This window comes from Leptosomus discolor, chromosome 19, assembly GCF_034619465.1.
Source record: "Leptosomus discolor isolate bLepDis1 chromosome 19, bLepDis1.hap2, whole genome shotgun sequence".
In the NCBI taxonomy this organism is placed as follows: domain Eukaryota; kingdom Metazoa; phylum Chordata; class Aves; order Leptosomiformes; family Leptosomidae; genus Leptosomus; species Leptosomus discolor.
Window position 1 is genome coordinate 2,466,779 of NC_141409.1, and position 24,251 is coordinate 2,491,029.

The window sequence follows — 24,251 nt, forward strand, 5'->3', positions numbered from 1 at the left end:
GGACGCATAATCTGATGGCCCAATGTTACAAAGCCAAGCATGCAGCTGCTAAAGGGTCATACTGTTACCATTTTCTGCATTCCCAATGATAAAAGCTCCCCACCATATGGCAGGAGTTCAGCAATCGTACAGTAACTGGCTTCTATTTGCAGGACTGTAGGAATACGCAGAGAAGATTACTGCAATTGGGTTTATCCTGACAGGAGGGATGTGAGTTCCAGTGGGAAAGGCTGCAAGATCAACGCTTGATCAAAGTGGTTTGATCTGGAAAGATGGAAATCCCAACTTGGAAGGGGAAACAGAGCTCTCACATCACAGCTTCTAATATTATTTCATTTCCAGGCCAGCATATAACAGACAACAGCGTCCCAGTACGAATTTCACACCTCGTCACACCATGCTTGTATGAGACTATGGAGAAGATGCTGGACTACGGACTAAAGTGAAATTTGGGACACTTGTGGAACATTAAAATCTGTTGCCCTCTCCTTTCTCCCAGCTCTCTTCTTCTCTCTTTTTCTAACCTGTTGAACAGCAGGATGCTCTTTTATCCAAAGCTGCAACTCAGTGGTGATGTAATACCCGAGGGAATGCCCTTTCCCCTTCCAATCGCTGCTGCTCTCCAGCATGTCCAGGAGTCCTGCCAATGGGTCCTCCAGTCCTGCAAAGCCCCGCCTGATTTCTTCCTTGAGCTGCCGAGATACAAAAACACATTGTCATGTACAAAAAGATTAGTGAATCCTCCCTCCCCCCAGCTGAACACAAAGCTTTATTTTTTTTAATTTAATCTATTCACAGAGGTAACTGTTGCTATTCAGCCACCATCCGTGCCTCCAGTGACTTTTCATGTCATTACAGATTCCTTCATGGCTCACTGCACCTCAAACCCAATGGGAAAAGCAGCAATTGTCCACACTAATTATCCCATAAAGACAGAGAAGTTGTTCTGTGGGGCAGACAAAGGGGCTTGGGATTTGGGGGAGGGGGAGAAAAGAAATGAAATGAGCTGGAGAAAGGGGTGTTACTAGGAAAATGGCAATATTGAAGGTAGATAACCGGGCTCAAAAACCTACTCATCTTCTACCAGGCCTACAAGTAACAAAGCATATAAACCCCTCCTTCCTCATTCTTGTACCACAGACTTTCATATTTGACCTTATATCCACTTCAGCCACAATGGCATAATCCTCCTCGTCATAACAGGAGTATTCGGGAGTATCAAAATAGTTTGGATTTCACACACAAGATGAAAAAGAAACACCAGAGTTCAAACTGTCAGATCGCCATCATGCAAAAAAAATCTATGCTCCTTCCCTCCAAACCTACCTGAGCAGGGTATTTTCTGTCGACTACCCACTGCCACTGCCCGTCAGGCACCGCACACCTCCGCAAGTCTAAAGGCCATACGAAGTGGCTCGGAACATGGGAAAACGCCACGCCATAAATTTTAGGAATCCCAGGGTGATGTGTTTAGAAATGTGAAGGAATTGGACACTCACTTTGTGAATGTTAATAGGCTACTTACTACCCATCTGGTAGAAGTGATAAATTAGCAGTACTGAGCAGTATCTTTATAATGTTTACATTAGAAGTAGTTTCCAAGGAGCTCGGAGGGTTGGCAGGGTGAAGAAGTGGCATCCTTCAGTACCCACACAGGACCTTTCACCGCATGGTACATGCGCTGGCGTGGAGCAAGGCAAAAGCAGAGACGGAAAACAAGAAATCACTACGAGCAGCTGCTCTCTTTTCTTTTCTGGCTAAAAAGCAAAATCCAAAAGATGCTCAGTCCTGCCTGCAGCCAGCACTTGTAATTTACTGTATATGATGGCCCCAGATGTAGCTTCCAATGGAAACAACATAAAGTTTGAAGAACGACATGGAAAACAAAAGAAAATCTACAGAAAATTTGCCAATGAATTTGTTCTTTTTTATTCATCAACAATATTTACTGGAAGACAGTTATTTTCCATAGTGTCTTTCATGTCTGGAAAAACCACAAAACCTATCGTTTACGACAGAAACTGTTTCTTTCTCACTAGATTATCAAACACAGTATGAAAAAGCCGATGACTAACAAAGATGTGACTTTAGATAACAGATTTCTCCCTCTAAGTATTTTTCCCTGTGGCAAGAATTTGCGATGTTAAACATTGGGCTCCAGCTTCACTGCGAGACTCAGCAGAAGGAAAAGGCAAGCTCTTATCCAACCACAAATATCCAACACAACAGCCAAAGGAAAACAGAGCAACTTGCCAACTAAATTGCACTGTTTATAAATGGCCTCTCTTCTTTTTCCTTTTTTTCCCCCCCAAAGCCCCACTTCATCATATTTAGAGCTTTCACCACACCGCTCGGCTCCTCCTTGGGCCGGAGTCAGAGCCTGGGCTTTGGCAGGATGGGCTCCAGCAGACACCAGGTCCTGCGAGAGCACAAGCCTGCTTTCACACGCAGAGCATCTCCAAACACTGACACCACTGCCAGGAGTGCTGTTGGTACCTAGACTGAGTCTTGCCTCCATACCAGCTAGACTTGGACAAACAGGGGAAAAGCCTTCTTCAAAACTTCCCAGCAATCTGAAGACTTCAACTATGGCAGGTACAGTTTGAGGGAGGAAAAAAACCAAAGGGAAAAAAAAAGGTACGAGACAACTAAATCAGAGAGGAAAGAGTGCTGTGCTGCCTGGCTGGCTCCTCTCTCTGCCAGAGAAGGATTCATCTCAAACGTGTAATTGCCATTTCCATTTCAATTGATTCCCATGGCAAGGAATGCTCCTTGGGGGATTTCTACAGCTTGACAGATGATGGGAGTAGGAAAATTTTGCTGACGTTCAAACTACATACTCCTGTATTCAGTTTTGGTCCCTTATTTCTAGTTACATAGCTCAGGGCAGTTTGCCGATGCTTCTTGTTATTCTAAAATCATCTTTCCTATGTAGGAAATGACCACTGCTTATAACCATGCTCCAGAACCAAGGTCACGCCACGGACCGATACGGATTGGAGACCAGTGAGCTGATTCACACCAGTTAATAGCCAGTATTGACTCACATTCACACACAGCCACAGCCAGAGGAGCTCCCTGCCATTTAAATGTCAATGGAGCAGACGGAGAGGTATTTAAGTCAACTTCCCTCAGTTACTTGAGCCGGGCAGTTGGATGGAAGCAGCAGCACCACCCGCCTCCAGCTGCACACTGAGGGCAGGTCAGCAGCTACCCCTGAAAAAAGCGTCTCCACTGGTGGGTGCACTGCATGTCTGCAAGGGGGCGATGCCCTCAGCATGGATGAGCCCATCTCAGTGACAGCGTGACGAGCACCTGTCAGAACCCACGGGGGACGCTCATGCACTCCCCACCTTAGAGACAGCTGCTGCTGGGGCACTGCCTGGTCCCACCGCAGCCCTCCTCACCTCTCTGAAAAGGTTTTTCTCATGGTTCAGACATGCACCCTCCAGGTTCAGAAACACGCTTCTGCCCTTGCCCGCAGCCACATGGCGCTCCCCGAAGGGTGGGCCCAATGGGGACAGACCTGGCCCACCAGGGAGCTGCAGCTTGCAACTCTGCAAAACCCCGCGTCCCACTGGGATGACCCTTCCAGAAACAAACAAACTGAATAAGCGGAGCTGGAAGTGTGACTCATGGGGATCCTCAAGCTTTTCCACCCTCAGCAGGAAAGCTGCGGTGCTCTCTGCCCAAGGACACGTCCATGGGAGGCTTTGTCTTTTTCAGAGTATTTGTCTTCACAATCCACACACATCCCAGGGTACACAGTGCAGAGATTTTGATGATTACTCTTTCCTACTGTTGTTTTGTGGGATTAACTGCCCTCAAGACCTAGCAAATAATATTTTTTTTCCTCCAACTCCATCAAAATTTGATAGAAAGCTCAAGGCTTCAGAGTTGCTGAGCTCAAGTCTACATTGGTGACCGACCATTTGGAAAGGCACCTCTCGCACTGTGTTTCCAGTTGTTTGATTGTTCTGGCTGGGGACCACAGACTATCAGTAATGGAAAGTCTAAGTGCAGCAGACGAGGACAATGACTCAACACTCCATCCACCTAGGACGGAGCACGTACACCAAGGTACTCAGCCACGCCAGCCATTTCACACAGAACACACTCCGTGTGGCTATGTGGTGAGCTGCAGGTTTTTGAGTCTTTTAGAAAAAGAAAATCTTTGCTATGAACCTGCCTGAACAATGCAGAGTTAAACATGAGAAAGCCGTTGCATCTAGTGTTTTTGTTAGTTTTCAAGCTCCCAAATTTAGATGAAGTACATCTTACTCCCTATGAGAAACCTCCATGTAGAGCCCATAGGATGCTGTATAAAAACATGGCACTAATTTTAGACAGGCAGTGTAAATTGTATTAACCACTCTAAAAGGCAAAACCAAACCAAATCAGAAAAAAATAGTAAAAATACTTTGAATACAAAAGCTTTGATATCATTCCACTTAGCAAAGAGCACTTTTCTACTGACTTCAACCTTCATTTTTTTCAGCTCGTAGAAATATTCTTCCCCCTCCCCCAAAGATCCTCCATTTAATGGACAAAAAAAAAAAAGTGTTTAAAAGAAAACAAAAGCAACTTTGGTTTTATTCCCTCTGTAACTCAGCCCTGTAAACTTCAGCTCTTTTATATGAGCCCCTGAGCTGCTTCACATCACACAGAGCTACCTTTTCTTTTCACTTCTTGCTGCAAATGGATAGGCTCTTCCCCTGTGTGCTGGAACTGAAAGCCATCATGAAGAATTGCAGGTCTGACCTAAGTGTTCTGTGTCTGGACATGCTCTGCATGCAGTTATTAACTGTAGCGTGGAGGGGAGGCTCAGCCTTACCTTCTTCATCTCTTTCTTTGTCCAGAGAAGTTGAAGCGTTTTCAGCAAGAGGAGTGGGTCCTGGTCTGGAGGAGGGGGAAGAGAAAGAGAGGGAGAGAGAGAAAAGGGGGGAGAAAAACAAAACAAAACAGATTTATTGGCTCTGTACAGGCAGCCTAGACACACTGGTGCATTGTTTCACTGAAGAGAAATCAGCTACTCCATGCCACTGTGTTTGAAACCACCAACCTTCCAACTGTCAGTCAGGATTACAGTGCTAAAACCCCTCACTCTGAAATCCTAACAAAATAACAGACATCATCCATGCAAGGCTTTAACTAAACACCCACACGGGCTCAAATACTGAAAAGCTGTATTGGTGCCTTTACAACTAAATCATGCTGCTGCTATGCATCGAATCCATCCCCACTGCCCCCCTCCCCCTTTTTAATATTAAACCAAAATGCTCCTAGAAGAGTAAGCATCTTGCACAGGCTGGAAAGGATTATAGCACCCTACTTTTTAATGAAATGGCTCTGAAGTGTTAACCTCATCGCAACCCACGGATGGAAGCCGTGAGAGCGTGAATTCACGGGCAGGTCAGCCCCGTCAGCTTGGCAAGCGCAGGGCAGGCCGGGTGTGCTGGGGAGCCCAGCCTGCCCACGGCGGGCCAGCCACGCGGGGCTGGGAGCAGGCTGGGCTCAGGTGTGCTTCGGGCAAGACAGTGTTTGAGGAAAAGGACAGATGAAGTGCTGCTGTGATGAGTGGCAAGACTAAAACAAAAGCAAACGAGTGATCAATTATCTCCAAAGAACATTGTTTGGAATTTTTTTCTTTTACTTTTCACCTAGTTATTTGAGAACTTGCATTCAGTCGCTATTTTGCATCTATTATCATTCGTCATACCAGTATTATTCATCATACCATTATTCATGATACCAGTATTTCTGAATCAAATGTTTAGGAATATTTCAATTTAAAAGCAGTAACTTTTTTGATATCTGGTTCTACTTAATTTGCAATCACTTATTTATGAAACCATGACTCAGAATATTCTGAATGAAAATCTTCTACTGCATCAACAGTTTAAATGCGAAGAATGAATTTAAAAATCTGAATGAGTTCTCCAAAACCACTCCTCATAGACTTAGCGCACCTCCTCTTACATTTTCACAAAGCCAAAAGAAAAATGTTAAACTGAAAGGGAAACATCCTTTCAATCACCCTCTGCATTCTATGGTTCCTAAATAGCCCACTTCCAAACGCTAGATTTCTTGCTTAGTATCCTGTCTCACTTCATATTTCAGGTCACAAAAGCTACTTCAACTGTGAAAAGCTCTACCTCATCCAACTAAACTCTAAAGCACTGCATTTATAAAATATTTGAAGTAGCAAGCTGATTACTGGTCGAGCCAAGAGAATTATAGTATTCCCATTATCCACTAACATCTGGGAAACACCAGCCAAATTAAAAATGCCACATTTACAATTCATAAGATAATGTTTTCTCTCATCTCTGGCTCTTCTGAAAACTTGAACTCTCCAAACACTAGCTGTTCTCAGCTACTGCCTCTCCTTTTGGAAAAAGAAAAGTCTCATTTTACAACAAAACAGAAGAAAATCCAGATCCCTATTCCCACAAAATTAGCAACTAACAGTCAAATTCAGCCCATGTGTGTGTGCATGCATATATACACACTCTGCTCTTGGCCTGACTCCCAAAGAAATTTATACACACACAGGAAAAAAAATTAGAATGCAACCCAGTGTGTAACCAAATACACTGTAAATCTGAACTGTAATTAATGCAGGAACAAGCTGGAATGATACAGGAAATGAGAGCAGTTAGGAAAGCAGTGTTTCACTTCAGATACAGCCAATAATTCAACTTGTTAAAAAGTTTTCTAAACCTCAATCAACAAAACGTGCCCTTTTCTTATGTGACTTTTTCCTACCTTACCTCCCTGTAACTGAAATCCGATCTCACCATTTTTTCAACACATAGATGCATGAAAACCATCTCTCCAGTCAATTTTAAACGACTCAGCATGTTGCCAGCATGCCACTGTTCAAGCAGGGGTAAGTAGGAAACAACCTTCCCCCTCCCCAAACCCTGGAAGTGAACGAACCCATAATGTAGTTATTTCCATGACATGTCTCGGGGCGCTGCTGAGCCCTGCTGTTGGGCAGCCAGGCCAGTGCCGAACCACTGGGGCAGCAGAAGGTCAACCACAGGAGGACAACCACCCATCTTCTCGCATGACCTGACCAAAAGGTTTTGCTCTCCGTTCAGTCTGGGCATAAGGAAGAGGCAATCCCCAGAATGGTGAGTGAACAAGGAGGGAAAACACAGAAATACTAACCAAAGCCTTGGAAGAATCTAAGGATGAAACGTAGTCACCCCTAGAGCCAAACAGAAATGAGACAACAAAGCAACATCATGTTTTTGCCTAGTCCCACCAGACTGGAAAGACGCTGCAGTTCAGGTTGGATCTTGAGCTATTGTATCCAGCTAACCTCCAGCTAGGATAGAAGATGTAAATGTCAAGGCCCACATCATTTTGGCTCCTGAAAGAAATGAACAATTCATCTTTTCTTTCTCCTGCAAGACCAGTTTGGGAGACTGGCCTCCTTGTGGTTCTCCTGGCCCCCCTAAATAGTAAAAAACGAGTGTCTTTGGCATGGATACTGAGGCTATAACAGTACCGTTATGTTCCCATTGGAATATCAGATAAGTTCCTGCTCATCCACATCTGAGAAGGAACCAGAGAAGCAGCAGGAAACTAATGCCAGGATATCTGAGGAAAAAGGACAGGACCTTACAAGGAGCTTCACAAGCTTTCCAGAACAAATCCGGAGAGCAGATGACTGCTCAACATAAAAGGGAGAGAGGAAGAAATACAAGGGAAGGAAGAACAAAATAAAGAGAGTGAAAACCAAATCACAAGTGCATCCAGGCTCAATTCAGAGGACAAGAACAGGAAAATTCTGGAGTGACCTCCTGACACTGTAGCAGGGGCAATTAGCAGCAATTACCAAGATACATGTATTAAACCAGTGACAGAACAGTGCCTGCGAAAGTAAGGATGGGTCACGGAGGTCAGAAAAACATCTTCATGTGTCACACCACGAACACCCAGAATCCCACTTCTAAAGAAAAGTTAAATTCTGCAGAGGCTCCTACATACTGAAGAGCAATCCAGCTATTAGCAAGTGTTATTCAATGAGCAAAACAAACAAAGCAAGGATGAAGTCATGTAAAACACCAGCGTGGCAAGTAGGAGAGCATCAGCTCGCTCTGCTCCCCGTTGTGAGCAGCCAAGGATGGCCAGGTCTACCGTGATGGAGAGGCCAAGACATGCCCCAGGCAGCTGATCCTAGACCAAGCTCAAAGAGAGGGTGCTCAGTCTGACACTGATCCTTCACAGCTCCAAAAAAAGGGGGTTGCAGACCATAAAATAGCTGGCAAAGCTTCACCAAAACAAGGCTATAGCACTTTGGTGGTGACCTCAAAAGGACACATCTGCACCCACTCCATCAGGACAAAAATGACCCCGGTTTCTTCATCTGACAGCTTCTCCAAATAGTATGTTCCTGTTTTAAATATTTTGACACTAGTATCTTTCCTCTCAACATTTTTCATTCTGAAAATAAGTTTCCTCTGCCCTGAATCTGGTACCAAAATTGGAGGAGATGGTAAATCAAATGTTTTCCAGTTCTCAATATCTGTGGTTACATTTCAAAACCATATAAACCACAAGGCTTACATTTTTAAGTTAGAAAAGTGCCTTTGAGGAAAGCCATAAACTACTTTCTGTTCAGTCTCCCCTTTTCCTTTGTGCATACATCACTCAAAACCTGCTGTGATCACAACAAAAGCGGTGCCCGCAGGCTGGTGAGGTAAAGCAGTGGTTTTGCTGTTGTGTCCTTGCAAAATTCTGCTGCATTATTCACCGGTTCTGCTGAAATGCCCTGGCAAGGGAAACCCACTTTCTGAGTGAGGCTCCTTGTGTGTCTCACACAGGGAAAGTGAGACACCCAACCCCAGAGGAGGAATTTACCAATGAAAAAATCTCTTGACTTTTTCATTCAGTCAAATGCCATTAGGGTGAGAAACACTGGCACGGGTTGCCCAGAGAGGTGGTAGATGCCCCACAACCCTGGAAATACCCAAGGTCAGGCTGGACGGGGCTCTGAGCAACCTGATCCAGCTAAAGGTGTCCCTGCTCACCGCAGGGGGTTGGACCAGATGGCCTTTAAAGGTCCCTTCTAGCCCAAACCATACTGTGATTCTATGATTAAACACCCCACAGCCTAAGATCTGGAAGAATTACAGTCAACTAATTAAAAGGTAGAGAATGTAGGAAAAAAACAAACCAGCCCCAAAAAAGGAGGCTAATGTGACTGAAATGCAGGACCACATCCATCAAAGAGTCAATTACAGCTGAAATTCATGGACAGAGAAGGCCAAGAACAAAATGCTGATGGTTAATTCTCCTTTAGAGCTTATACCTCTGCCTTGCAAATAATCAGGATTTTAATAAATGTTTAATAAAATACACAACAAACCCAGCCCAGCCAGTAAACAATCAGTGAATTTTTACTATTATGTATTGTTTTGTGTGCCTTCTGTCCCAATAAATCCCTGAAATCTGTCCTCTGTGAAAACTCCTGTTCATCTCAACAAGCCTTTGAGATATTTTTCTGAAAGGAAAATAAAGGTTCTAGATAGTCAGTGTCACCATAAGTGCAGCCAGCCCATTTGCACTTCGAAAATAAAATAGATAAATGTATTGGCAATGCATAAACCGGGGAGCAGAGCTCTTCAGCCAACTCCTGTTTCAGCAGCATGATGGGTACACCCAACGCTGTGTCATTTAAATTGCATCTGAAACCCAACAAACAGTATGCTATGCAGATTAGGAATCAATCAAAGCCTCTTATCAAAACCTACTTTGTCTTAATTTTTTTCAGAAAAGTGCCTGTAGTTCACACCGAGCGTGTGCTAACTTTGTAGAGGAGAAGGCTGATAGGGAACAGAAATAATATCACTTACGATGCAAAAAGATGGATCCATTTTCTAGTGACAAATTTTGAACCTCTAAAAACAAGATGATTTAATTAAAAAGATACAAAATTCCTCCTCAGAAACTTACGGATTTTTACACCTTCTAGGTTTTCTTGCTCTGCCTACTTTTAACAAGTGCACGCTTGAGAAAATGACTGCATATGGAATTTCTCCTAACAATGTGAAATGACATTTAAAATGCACAAAACCAATTCTACAATATAGAGATATTATGCAACATGGATTCTAAAAGCCCAGGGTGTAATTAAAAATAAAAGAGCAAGTAGATACAATAAAGAAACAAAAGGTAAAGTGTTATATTAATTTAAGCAGAAAGACTTCAGGAAAAGCATGTATACATGAATATGTGGGTAGTAGCTGGCAGGGCACGGCAGTGCCATTCTGCTTTTGCTTTGTAGGAGGCTTTTTCAGTAATTTGTTCTTACTTGGATTTATCTCAGGGTCTCGGGAGAGACACCTAACAGACTACATAACCATGGAGTGGCTAAAGATGCCACACATATTGGAATTAAAGGTCACCACAACAGATATGACATAGATTAATTACTTTTTTAAAAAAACGGTTAGGATTATGCTATCGCAGCACTGTTCGGTCCTGCCACTCCATCCCTGTCTCGTGCCAGACTTGCCTTCAGTAGACACTTAACTGTCCGTTAAGCCTAGGGCCTCCAACAAACCTAGGATGGGAATGGGGAAATCTCTTTGAAAAGTTAGAAATTCAGATGACGAGAGACCACCCGCTGCCTCAGAGCATCCCTATGGAGCATGTTCCCCAGAGCCAGGAACGTGGGGCAGCTTCTTGCTTATTGCTGTGTCTGTTAGAGTGACTGCTGTCCTTCCATGTAGGCATATCCAGATAAACACAGCCTTGCAGTAAGGCTGATGGAACTCTCTTCCATAGTTTCAGAGGGAGGAAAGAGCGAAGGGTAATTAGTGCATCAGAAGCTGTGAAGGACAGAGGTGGGATGTGGTTTTTTTAGCTGGTCAGAACTCGACAGACGCAATATCCTGAGAAGTGGGTTTGTCAGTATTGCTGCTCCATCCCCCTTGTACCAATCCATCCTCCATTTCCTACTGAGAACGCGTGTTCTAAATCACATTTAACGGCATTGCTGTAATTTGCCTGTATTTTTGCAAACGGTGCCAAGGATTGTATTTCCTACTGCACTCGCAATGAAATGCAATTTCTGCTTGCTTTGCATCCACGCCGACACAGCAGTACAGCTGAAACAGCCACCGTTTTCTGCAAACCAAGGTCAGTTTTTCCCTGTTCTCATTCAATTAACTTTCTGAATATAAGTCACAAAGGGTGTTGCTTAATAGACATGGCATTGTACCAAATAAGTTACAACTGGGAGTGAAGAGAAGAAGTAAACAAAAATGTAGTTTTCTCCATAAAGAATCAAACCCCAAACAACTCAGCAAGCGGCCAAGAAGATGGAGCTCCAAACTACCAAGAAACCACGGTGAGAAGACCCAGTACCAAAGCAAGGGCCTTAGCAACCCTTTGGTAACCGTGGTGTTTGCCCCGCGTTCCCCCTGCACCCCCGTGCTGGAGTGAGGTCTGCGTCCACCCCTAAGCCATGGCTGCGGTGCCAGCTCACACACGGCACGTGGGAGTGAGGGTCAGTGGATGCTGCTGGAGCACCTGGGGCCTGATGCCCACAGTGCTTGTCCCTAAAGTAGTGCCCAACAAATGTGCTCAAGTGAGCGTGGACCCGTGCAAGCAGTGCACCCTGTGCGTCAATTATCTAACGAGTGTCCACGTCATCTTCTGATCAGATCCACAAGTTCACATGAACCAAGGGAGTCTATGGCTCCTGGATACCTTGTCACTTAAATTGTCTACAGTTGGCTTAAGGGAGATTGTTTTTTTTCAGGAATACCACTTGCACTCCAGTAACACCATGAGTAGGAAGAACTTCCAACACATTCTTCTCCACCCCTGCACGTTACTTTTAAATGTAAAGTAGCACCATCTTGGGGACAGGGAGGATTTTCACTCACAAGAGTGTCCGCTCCTGTTTCAGATGCACCTGCACCAAGGGGGTCAAAGGCTCTTTAATACTTTCTCCTGGCAGAGTCTATGTCTTCGGAAAATCAGATATTTCCAGGAATGATAGCAGTTCATTTCCAAGAATAACTATGACTAAGGAGCAACCACTCCATGATTCATCCCAATCTCCACTGACTGCAGTGATGAGGCTCCCACTAAGAAGAAAAGCACCCCAGAGCTATTTGCTCGCAGGGAAACGTCTCAGGTAGCAGTGTCTGCCACAGGCAGAGGAATGCTGCTGTGTAAGGGCCTGATCAATTTAAATGTTAATTACATCCCGCCACTGAATCCTCCAGTGCAAAATTTACAAGAGGATCAGATGTCACAAAACTATTTCATTTCAGAAGCAATAAACTGCTCTGCTTTAGCACAATTTCCAAGGCTCCAAAACTCTCTCATCATCCCAGCTACCAACTCATTAACTGCACCTCCCACAAAAGACAACGATGATTTTAAAATGTTTAACTATGTGTGTTTAGCTGAATTCAAACAACAAGGAAATGAAGCAACACGACGCCGAGGGTCCTTCTTTATAAGGTACATCCAGCTCGCTCCAGCCTTTGGCTCAGTTTTCCGTTTTAGCTACAGCTTTCTAATCGACAGAGCTTTGAACTCCACCACACAGAACGCTTCAGATCTCAGAAGGGAAGTAACCACACGCAGCTACCACAGTCTTAAAAATTCCATACACCACACACCTCCCCTATAATTTTAACATTAAAGATTTAGCCTTTTGGGAGGTCTGTGAGTCTAGGTCTACCAAAGGAAAAGCATTTGCTACCAGTTTCTCCAGTTCTTCAATCACAGATTCCGATTCACCTTCTGCACTAATGCAGTCAGTGGAAGTATCTGCATCAGACAGGAGGGAAAAAAAAATAAAATCCCCAAACCCAGTAAGTTCCTCACTTGTAATCATCTGATTATGAACATCAGCTCATTTTCAGTAGTCAGAATCTTTATTTAGTATGAATGGTTTCTTATTTCTCCACTTGTTGACCAGCTGTGACTGTTCTGATACGTTTCTTCCAGCCCTGTGATGGCCCTACGTGACAGTCATCTCCGCAGGCTTGCCAGAGGAGAGGAGAGCCGTAGGCCATGGCCCGGTTTGCCCTGCAGTCCCTCTACAGCAGATGGAGCAGCCCACGGCTGGAATCGTTACTGAAACGACGATGTTCAAATCACCTAATGCACTGCCACGAGGTGGTCCAGACCACACTTGGAACTGCAGAACCAGTTTATGTTTTGGTTCACAGGCCAAGTCAGGTCAACCTGAAACAATTCACCCCACCCCAGCTCTCTCCCTGTATCAACAGCAAGGGGGGAAAGCTTCATTTCAATTCAGCTGAGACAGTTGTTTCACTCCGCAAGAAATATTTTGCTTCACTTTAGGGGGGAGGTCAGTATCTAGAAGCTTATTTTCTGGTGGTTCCTCATCATCTTTCAGACAGACCTGATTTAATAGAAACACATAATTCAGTTATGTACCTTATGAGGTACAGGCCAGCAATTCCCCAGTTGTACTCTCTGGGTTTGATCTTCTGTATTAACTTGACGGCATGCAAAACTGATTGTGTTTTCTCTAATATCCTTGCAAAAGCTTATCACAAAGCATTCGGCTACGCATTCAATGCTGATTTCATGTTTCACATTTGATTCTTCTAAAGAAAAGCTGGAATTCCTCAGAAGCCACTAGCCGAGCCCACCAGCCCACCCCTTCCTGGGATCACTACCTTCGTTTATACTGTCAAATACATCGTTACTGAAAAGTCAAAATTTAGAGATCAAACAGAAATATGGCTGGAGAATGAGCTGCACAGGCAGAACACTGAGAAGGAGAAACTGCCACGCTGGAAAGGAGAAAGGGAAATGAAGACTAGTGGGTAGAGTCAAAACGTCTTAAAAGCAATGCAAGTTTTCCTTGAAAAAGAATCTGGTCTTTCTCAATGGCAGTAAAGTCATTCTTTAACTAAGGGAAAAGAGAGATCCCTTCCATTCTGAGAAATTTGAGTTATGAAAACTTAATAGGAAACCTCACAATTTTGCTAATATATGCTGTATTTCTCAGTGAGTCAGAAATTCACATTCTTCTAATGCAAACTCCCAACTGAAAACAATCCCCACACTTCAAGCAAGAGAATAATAAAGCACACATATGCTTCTTATAAAAGAATCCTTACAAATAACCATGCCCTTTTGTTTTCATAATGGCTAAAATTCATCATTTCCCCCCCCAAAAAAAACAGATCAAACAAAATGCACTCTCATTAAAAGAAAAGGCTTGCTTGTCTAAGCAGAGCAGCCAATAATGTTTTCCTTTTATTTTCTTAGTGCTTTTTGTCAATGAAGAAAGGGCTGCTTACTAGGCACGGCAGCGGCAGGCAGGCTCAGCACACCTCCACCCCTGGTCCTCCAGACAAGGACCTTTCTCTCGCCCTCAGCCCCAAAGGGCACTCACGCTCCTCTCCCACTGCTGCTTACAGACACCTGAGCAACAACATCACCTAGGCACTGCGCGTGGCACGTGAGCAGAAGATGTCCTCCAGATCCGGTGCCAACTAAAGAAATAAAAACGAAACCTAACCAAGAAGTTACGCAGCTTTGGGAACATCCTCACCCAGGGTCCGAGAGCACCCACTCCTGGGGAGCAGAAACACCCCTTCCCCTTGCACAGTGGCAAAGGAGAGAGTCTCACACCGTTGGTCTGAACACGCACATGGGTCACCACCTCAAACAAACAGAAGTAATTTTTGGATATTTTCAGTACACCCTGGCTTGACAAGAAGGGCACCTATTTTTACTTAAGTTGCAATCCTAAAAATAACAGTAAGAAGTTGCTTTCTAGGCAGGTAACGAAATCCAAATCAATAAAAACCTAAAAATGCAACAATCATAAACCTTTTGCAAATCCTGTGTGACCTGCTCCGGGTGGTCCTGCTCTGGCAGGGGGGTTGGACTAGATGATCTTCCGAGGTCCCTTCCAACCCCTGACATTCTGTGATTCTGTGAATTGGCAACACTTTTAATGGTTTCCTTGTCTGTTAGATGGGCTATAACCTCCACATCAAGGGTTATTAAGCAGCAAGATGACAATACAATCTCTGGCACAGGAGGACTCGGAGTTGTGGACTGATGGGAGTTGGGGCACACACTGGAGGGGAGGACAGCAGTGCTCTTCCTCATCCCCTTCTGATTTTTTTACACCCTCTCCCTACATCTTCACCACCAGGCACAGCCAGAGAGGTGACCGACGAAACCATGGCTTGTATTTTTGCGTTCAAACCTATTTAAGCACAAAACAGTTTCATCATACAGTATTTCTTCTCCTCCAAAAATTCAGCCAAGTTATTTTTACGTACTTTAGCCAACAGCTCCATGCATTTTTTCAGTGATCAAGATAAATGAGTTTTCTTCCCATAAAACATGTCAGAGCTGAGGAGGGAAGGATACGGGGCGAGCCATCATGCTCCCAGAAGCACTGACACACTCACTGCTGTGGAATGAGCCATTTCTCACATCCCACTGCTGAGCGGTGTGCCTATCTTCCCACACTGCCACAAGCCCAGGAACAGGAGGGATTGTCACAGCCAGGGTACAAATCAATGTCCCTACACTAAGTTAATGGCACTTCCACAGAAACGGAAGTTCAGGAATTTAAAAACAACAGTTAAAACAGCACTCCAGAAAACTAACAATTTCTTCTTTCAAGCTTATCAATCCTACAAAGATGAAGAAAACTAATATTGTCCAGGATAAAGGGGAACTTCTTACATACGTCCTTATATTCCAGCTACGTAGTACTGAGACTGTCAGGAACAGCAGCAGTAGCAGGTCTAGTGGACTCAACTGCAGTTTGGGAAAGAAGCTTCAAATGCAGAGTACAATCACAAAGCTAAAACGATACATATTTTTCCCCCTCCAGACATCTCTGGAAATCCCCAAGTTCTAAACCTAAGAACCCTTAACATTCCCTCCTAAGTAATTTTCCAAGAAAAAACCCCAGCTGTTAATACTAAAAAGCCATAGTACATGCCTTGAACCTATCCAGCTCTCCTTTTAGAACACTAACAATAGTCTGATTCTTGTTTAAATGCCATTCCCACATTTTTTTTTTCTGCCAGTTCCTCACTTCTGCATACTTCAGAAGTATCAGCAGATGCTGAATGCCAGAACCTCTCCCTCTCGGAGGCCGATGCGCACAGCCACGTTGCTGACCTCCACCAGTACAGACAGGCAACCAAGCCCTTGACAGCATCAAAAGTCTGCAGCTTCATCCCTGTCAGCAAGGTGAAAGGCACCAAGGGCAACCTGCTTCTCCGAGCTCCCAAGGATTTCCATTTCTGTTATCTACACAGTTCCATAACTGCTACAGCTGATTCAGGTGTTTAACATCAGGCACATACTTTGTTTTCACCTGTGGCAGGATAACCCAAATCACTCAAAGAAATTTGTAGGTTAGACCTGAGAAACACAGCTTGAGTTGTGTTTCAGCTTTTGTGCCAGCATTTCAGAAGCATATTAAAGAAGAATCCTTTCAGTAAAGCAGAAATTCACTTTGTCGTTTTTTTAGTAGCTGAGACCATTCAGATCACTGAAGACAGGTAATCAGGTTCAAGGAAACTTTGTTCTCCAAGTATCCAAATAAGAATTAAATTGTTTTTAAAACAGAAATTGAAATAGAAACTTCTTCATGTTGAGAGTTCCTGATGTTAGCAAAGTACTGAGGCTCTGTTTAAGCACATGTTAAATGCACCACTAAAAACATTTGGTTCACTTTCAGTACCCCAACACAAAGGCTCAGACCTCCAGCTGAAGCAGTCCATGTGTTTTAACCTACCCCAATCAAGTGACACCAAAGTACTTCAGCCAAAACTTTAAACCTAAATATCTCCTTGAAGGAACAGCTCCATGGATGAAATTCTCACCCAATAAAGCTCAAAATTTCCACGCACATTGTAACGGGTCTGCGTGGCAAGGTGTTGGTAGCGGGGGGGTTACAGGGGTGGCTTCTGTACGAAGCTGCTAGAAGTCTCCCCTATGTCAGATGCAGCCAGTGCCAGCCGGCTTTAAGACGGACCTGCCGCTGGCCAAGGCCGAGCCCATCAGCGACAGCGTTTTTCGCCTCTGGGATAACGTGTTTAAGAGACTGAAAAAGTGATTGTGCAGCAGGAATTGCAGCGAGTGAGAAGAGTGAGAATATGGGAGAGAAACATCCTGCAGACACCCAGGTCAGTGAAGGAGAGGGAGGAGATGCCGCAGGCGCCGGAGCAGCGATTCTCCTGCGGCCTGTGGGGAAGACCACGGTGAGGCAGGCTGTCCCACTGCAGCCCATGGGCGGTGGAGCAGATGACTGCCTACACCCCGGGGAGGGCCCCCACGCCGGAGTAGGTGGATGCCTGAAGGAAGCTGTGACCCCGTGGGAAGCCCGCACCGGAGCAGGCTCCTGGCAGGACCTGTGGCCCGTGGAGAGAGAGAAGCCCACGCTGGAGCAGGTTTGCTGCTGGTGACCCCGTGAGGGGGCTCACGCTGGAGCAGTCGGTTCCTGAAGGACGGCACCCCATGGAGGAGACCCACACTGGAGCAGTTCATGAAGAACTGAACCTGTGGGAAGACTCACATTGGAGAAGTCATGGAGGACTTTCTCCTGTGAGGGGGACCCCACATCGGAGCAGGGGAAACGTGTGAGGAGTCCTCCCCCTGAGGAGGAAGGAGCGGCAGAAAACAACAGTGTGATGAACTGACCCCAACCCCCATTCCCTGTTTTCCCTCTGTGCTGCTGGGGGGAAGGAGGGAGGAAAATCGGGATCAAAGTTATGCCTGGGAAAGGAGGGAGGGGTGGTGGGAAGGTGTTTTAAGATTTGGTTTTACTTCTCATTACTCCTCTCTGAGTTAATTGGTAATAAATTACATTTCCTTTCAGTTGAGTCTGTTTTGCCCATGACAGTAAATGCTGAGCGATCTCCCCGTCCTTATCTCAACCCCACAAACCTGTTGTTATTTTTTTTCTCTCCTCTCTCCTGTCCAGTTAAGGAGGGGGAGTGATAGAGCGGCTTTGGGGGCACCTGGCATTTTGGCCAGGGTCAACCCACCACACACATCAACTAAGTGTGGCTTTGGGTCCACACCCTAACTTTTTAATCCATTTTTTAATTCACGCTTAACTTCTGCTTAAATTAAGGAGAGTTTCACCCGAGTTAGAGCTCATGCAAGTCTTCTGTTAAGTTGTGCTATGAAACATTTTAAGAAAACATTCAAAAGACACTCCAAATCTTGTGTCACATAGGAGTGATGATGGAAACATTTTTCTGCCATGTGTTGTGAGGAGTTCACCTTATTTAGCAAAGCAAATAAAAGTGCAGCTGAGCTTTCCCATGGGAGCGTAGGGCTGCAGCTCACCTGGGATGGAGAAACTGCTGGAAACTCTTGTACCACACTGCTGGAAAACTCTGACAAGTGCTGCTTAAGAGAAAAAGATCACGCCAGAGCCACACGCAGAAGAAAGTAGGTGTGCACACAATAAACAGACATCTCCTCCTGACATACTTGCCACGGAGTTTGGGACATTGCTTTTTACAAAAACTGCTTTTGTAGATCTTAATACACTGAGCCAGTTTTCTACGGGTAGAAAACGAGGGAGGAAAACGAGACTGCAGCACCTCCAAGCTTTCTGGCACTTTGTGGAGCCAGGTTATTGTAACAGCTCTAATTCCTCCCTTAGCACACAGATGGACTGGCAAAAGCTAGAGCTGTCAGTTGAGTAAAAACTCCAATTAATGGTGGCTGTCAGGGACAAGATTAGCCTCTTGCAATTACAACTGAAGTTAACTTCTCCAGCAAACAAAAAGCCCACAGCTTTTATTGTCCAATGTTTGACAAAGGCAGAATCGAAGGAGAGAGACCCAACTATTGGAACAAGGCTAAGAAATTTGAGAACACATTACGTTTTCCCACTTTCTGCTTTTATTAAGTATTTACTTTGAAATTCAGCTTTCCAGTATCTGTGTGAGAGTTCCTCTTCACATGCTCTACCCAATACATCTAAAACTTCTATCGATCTTTCCCACTAGTTAAAAAAACTTCACACTGCGCTACCCCCGACTACAGAGCTTGCCTGGGATTCTTTCAGTGTTTCTAGTACTAGATACAAGGCTGAATAAAAGATACCACCCCTACTTAAGATAAAAGTAGCAATGGCTATTCACTTGCAAAATTTATAGGTCCACCCTCTTCGATAAAATAAAAAAACATCTTTGAGAGGTCCTACACATGACTTGCAATGTTCTAGCTCTTGGGAGGTTAAGTAGAAAAGAAAGGGTACCTGTCAGCTCACCACCACCGTGTTTGAACAGATTTCTTGGTTCCTATGGCAATGGGGCGGGTAACGTGGCTGCCTGGTTACAATTATGACTGACGCACATCTCAAACAATCGTTCTCTTCCTGTTCATATGACATAAGAAAAACAGGATGCTGAGAGGTGTTTATCTGAATGAACGAGATAAGCAAGCTCGCTGACATTTCTGGAAGTATAAGATTTAACCAACAAGATGTTATAGATTTTCTGTGGAGAAAAAAAAAAAAAGATTCCAACCACTGCACTGCTGAATGTGATTAAATTATGCATGGAAAGATCCTGTCCCTCCGAACCCGCAGGAAACAGTTGAGGAGCTGTTATATGAGCCATGAATACCAATGGAAAGTCTTTTTAGTGTGAGATACTGAGTTACACCGCTGAATCAAAATGGAGAAAACCAGCTTAGTGTGCAATATCCTGCCGCCTCCCAACACCGTAGTCAGTTCAGGGACCGCTGATGGGGTGGGCTGCAGAGAATCAGGGTGCTGCAACGGTCCTACAGCCAGACAGGAAAGCCAGGCTCGATTGTAAAGTGGTTTGGGGCAACAAGCACCATTTCACAGGCGTTTCTCAGACCTTTCACTCAACCTGAGTAACCACTGCAGGTACTTTGGAGTGTTTTAAAAGTCTATCAGTGCCTGAAAGGGAACCTTATCACCCCTCATTGCAATTTCATCAGCGAGGGAACCTGCAACATGACCAAATCACAGAACAGAGTATGGTGCTGCAATCACTGCTGTCCACTAATTAAGATGAGCTGGTACAGCCCAGCAGCACGCTGCAGTTTAAAGCAGAAAACCAGCTCATGTCCAAAAAACACAACAGTGTTCCTGCGGTGGTTCCTGAGCCGGGGAGAGGTACCAGCCTTCACACCCATGCTCTTGTCACCCATATACACGGGTAATACACCCGCCTAGAAAGGGCCAGCTACAGGGCAAGATAAGGATAATGAAACCAGGACCTGGTTGAACATACGGCAGCTGACCCAGTGTGTGCTTTAACACATCACTCCTTTTCATTTCGGAAAAGAGAAGCAGCAGGAAGAAAGGATAAGGTATACTTAAGAGATAGGTACATCAGAAAAACCTAAAAGAAGTACAGCTCGGAAAGTTAATTGCCAGTGACTGCCTTGCTGTGGCAGCAGGAAGAATGGGGCGTTCAACATAGGAGCTGGAATGGGTAAGTGAGAGGCTGGAAGTGGGATGTCCCTCTGTGTTTTAGGACACATTTGGAGTATATGAACCACTCGGAGTAGAATGGTTTACATGGACTTAAACAAAATATGAAGGAGAAGGATAGCATGCTTCAGCCTGACTTACTGAAGGGTAATTCCTGTTTAGGAATGGCTGAGAACTGACTTCAAGTCTCCTCGGTCCTCAGCCTCACAGGGAAATTAACACTGCTAAATATTTTAGCTTGGGGTGTCCAAGAATTAGCTGTTAACTGTAAAATAGGGAAGTTGAACAATCTTTCACTTATTTGTTCATTGCTTCACCTATTTAAAATGCTCATATAATTTAAAATATAATACTCATTATGGTCTTTTGCATGTCACCATATCCCATGGAAGAACCAGACCATACACCATGGTGCTCTGATCACTCAAAAGTACAATCATGTCATTGTACACTGCTAGACTCAGAGCCTGACCCCAAAGACCTGATATTAACATCGGCCACCACAGACCTATTTGAGCACATGGTTAGAATAATAATGACGTAATAGAGAACGTAAAAAGTCTCAAAATAGTAAATTGGTACAATCAGATATTGAAGTGAAGGATAATAAACATGAGGACTCCATAATAGTTTAAACAAGTGAGCAATGGGGAGCAGAAGGAGGTAGACTGAGACAGCTCTCCAAAGAGAGCATCGGGCAGTTGCTAGGGATTAGAAGATCCTAGTGCCTGTGCACTGTCACAACAACTCCATCCCCAAAAAAGGATCACGCAGTGTGAGAGATACGACTGAATGTAATACTTACCTTCAACAATTCTTTGTGCTGTCTAGACCATCTCCCATCCAGGAGTTGCAACAGCTTCATGCAGCTGGTTCAGAAGCAGCCAGCTTTGGACCTCCAGGAGCACCAAAGCAGAGATATTAGGAAGTCTGTACTGGCTTCCTCGGCATTGCAAAAACATCACCAAGTTTGACACAAAGTTACCTAAACAACCTAGCTCTCTCTGCATGACTTTGTGAGCTGAAGTTACCTAAAATCCTTTCCAAGTAGTGGCCCTCCTCCACCACCACTTTCTTTATTTCAAAGACATTTGAAATAAAGATCTTTGAAATCTCCCTATCACCATGCAGCCAAGGACGTACTGATCTCCCAAATGCCATCCTTTTACAGTCCTTACTGTGACCACTTCAACACTTTCTTGCAAGTCAATGATGCTACCAAGACATACCCCAAAGCAGCAGCAGACCTGCCAATAGTGTGTAGCACTTTGGAGACAACAGCCCTCCATGTTAGTGTATTTCCTTTTCTGCATTGAGCAGCTTATGGTTTCCTCAAAATGCTGCACTTCAGGCTAAACATTCATTTATAAGGCAGGAAGATGCTGCACTTCTGCCACCGTTTACCCGAAGTCTCCCAGCAGAACCCCAAGCAAGCGAGAACAAGAGCCCAGCTCTGACCTCCCTCATCTTTGCATCAGTATGGATCCATCTGTTTTAACAAATACTTCTTACTTATTCTAGCTCGGTATCAGCAGCTCTGGAAACCCAGGTCACAGTCCCCCAGCTGAAGGCACAGACCCCCCTGGGTGTCAGGGGCCACAGGGACTCTCCACGGTCCCCACGAGCCACGCCCAGAGCCACCACACCGCCATGCAGTCTCCCCTCACCCATCGGTCCATCTTCTCAGGGCTACCAAAAAAAAAAAAAAAAAAAAAAAAAAATCACAGCCAGGAATTTCATTACTGATCCGTTCTCTAAGAGCAGGCCTGATTCCCACAGCGCTTCAGGAAACAATGGGTGAGTTTTGCTACCTGTGTTATCCATATCAGAAGACACAGGGTAGAACAGATCTGTGTAAGACAGTGGATTTCTACTTACTTTGATGTAAATTTTGTTTTCCCATTTGGTGCACATATTTAAGTCAGTATCAAAGGAACAAAATGGAAACCAAATCATTGTCTCTGGCTTGGCTGGCTTACAGATCAACTCCCAACCTTTAATTCTAGGAAGTGAGTGACTGTGAAGCCTCATGACAGGCCTCCCTCTTTCAACCTGACTCGCTGTTTGTCTTGGAAGTAGCCAGGTTAATGCTGTCCCATTCAGCCTGCAAGGGAACGCAGGGCAGAGCGAAAGAGGGAGAGACGGACAGAACGGCACTGCAAAAGACTGAGAGACAAAGACCGGCGGCGGGATGAAAGAGCATGGAACGAAGGCAGGACCCAGCCAAGACAAACAAAGTTTTCCTTGAATGATTACATCTGCTGGAGAGTCCCCAGCTTGCACTCTCCTTGCTGAGAAATTCTTTTAATTGTGTCTAGGACATTTTAAAAATCCCAAGAAAAGCTTCTCTGTAATCATGAAAGCTCTGAACTGCGTGAACTTTTGTTGTGCTGAATTACTGATAGCTTGCTACATACTTCTTGAAGTAAACGTGGAAAATTGCTTTACAGAAGATTTTTCTGAGGTAAAGCCCTGGGGAGGGAAAACCGATAATAAATCTTGATTTCTTTTTTCCCCAAGAAAAAACAAACTATTTAGAAATGTCTGCATAGCTAAGTACAAAGAGCATCCAGAGGAAAATGAAAAGAGATACCTCCTCAAATTAGGCAAAACTAAATAAGGTTAAATGAATGATCTGTAGAGCCAAAGCCCACGATTCTGTAAAAGGGCCTCCCTCCCTGGAAGTCAACAGGGACAGTGGCTCTTCCACAGCCACTAAAGCGGCTCACTACTCAGCTGATGGTGGACAATGGGCAGTTGGGCAAGAGCATATACCCAGCATCTACGCCAAGACAGTACTGTATGTCGCGTTGCCACAGGCATTTCCTTGTATATATGAAAATGGATACTTGTAAGCCAGAAAGATGGATTAACATTAAGCAATTTTCAAGTTGGCTAAAAGAACCATGATTCTGCCTTGATCAGACACACTCCCGGTGTTACCTGAATGCCCCTGCCTGCTGCCTTCACGCCATGGGTCCAACCCCCTCGCCTGCGGCAAACCTCCTGGCAAACCTCCCGCATCTTCAAGCCTGTTTTCCCAGCATTAATTTGTACTCCACCACTCACTGTGATAACCAGAAATGCCAGAGAGTTGGCAGACTCCAAGTACCTCATTTCTCTCCTCCACAACCCAAACAGAGGCCTGCATACCTCAGGTAACTAGATATTTCTATTTACCAAATTCGAGGGTCAGTCATCGGAAGATGCTGCAAAGGTGAGGCTCAATGTTAAGAGACCAAAAAAAAGTCACAAGGTGTGGCGAGCTGGCCCTCACCTCGGCACAATGGCACGCTCCATCATGTCACAGGCATGTGGTACCCAGGCAGGTGAAAGCACTGCTAAGGGGGCAACACCTAACAGGTTGGCTCCCGTAAAACAGCCACCCACAGGTGTGCTTTGCCATATGCACATTTTTCCAAGTATTTTGAATTATTATCTGTCTGTATTTTACCACTTCCCTGGTGCCAAGATATTTTACTTGGGCCAGCATAAGCTGTCCAAAAGCAAAGTGACTCGTCCCCGTTCCAGCGAGCGCAGTTACAGCAACCAAGCTGACCCTGCCCCACTCCGCAGCTCGCCCCGCTGAAATGCGGAAAGCCCCTTCCCTGCCCCAGCTCGTGCAGGCTCTGGTCCTCAACAGACCGTTCACAAGCCTGTCCCACACAAGCTATTGGCAGAAAACTGACTCAGCCAAAACACAGACCAGTTGTTGCTAGGCCAGTGAACTGAACCCACTCGGTGAAGGGTCCAAGGTACCAGCTCT

At 44.8% G+C, this 24,251-nt stretch overlaps 1 protein-coding gene across 1 annotated transcript in view; it reads right to left on the minus strand.

Moving 5' to 3' along the window:
- The window catches only part of EXD3 (exonuclease 3'-5' domain containing 3), a 199,180-nt gene extending 193,433 nt beyond the window's left edge, over positions 1-5,747 (minus strand). Inside the window, exons 1-3 of the mRNA XM_086475917.1 lie at positions 5,720-5,747; positions 4,835-4,989; positions 525-692 (exon numbers count right to left, since the gene is read on the minus strand). Coding sequence (XP_086332043.1) covers positions 525-692; positions 4,835-4,989; positions 5,720-5,747 — 351 coding nt within the window. The remainder of the gene's footprint in view (positions 1-524; positions 693-4,834; positions 4,990-5,719) is intronic.
- Between the last annotated feature and the right edge of the window lie 18,504 nt (positions 5,748-24,251).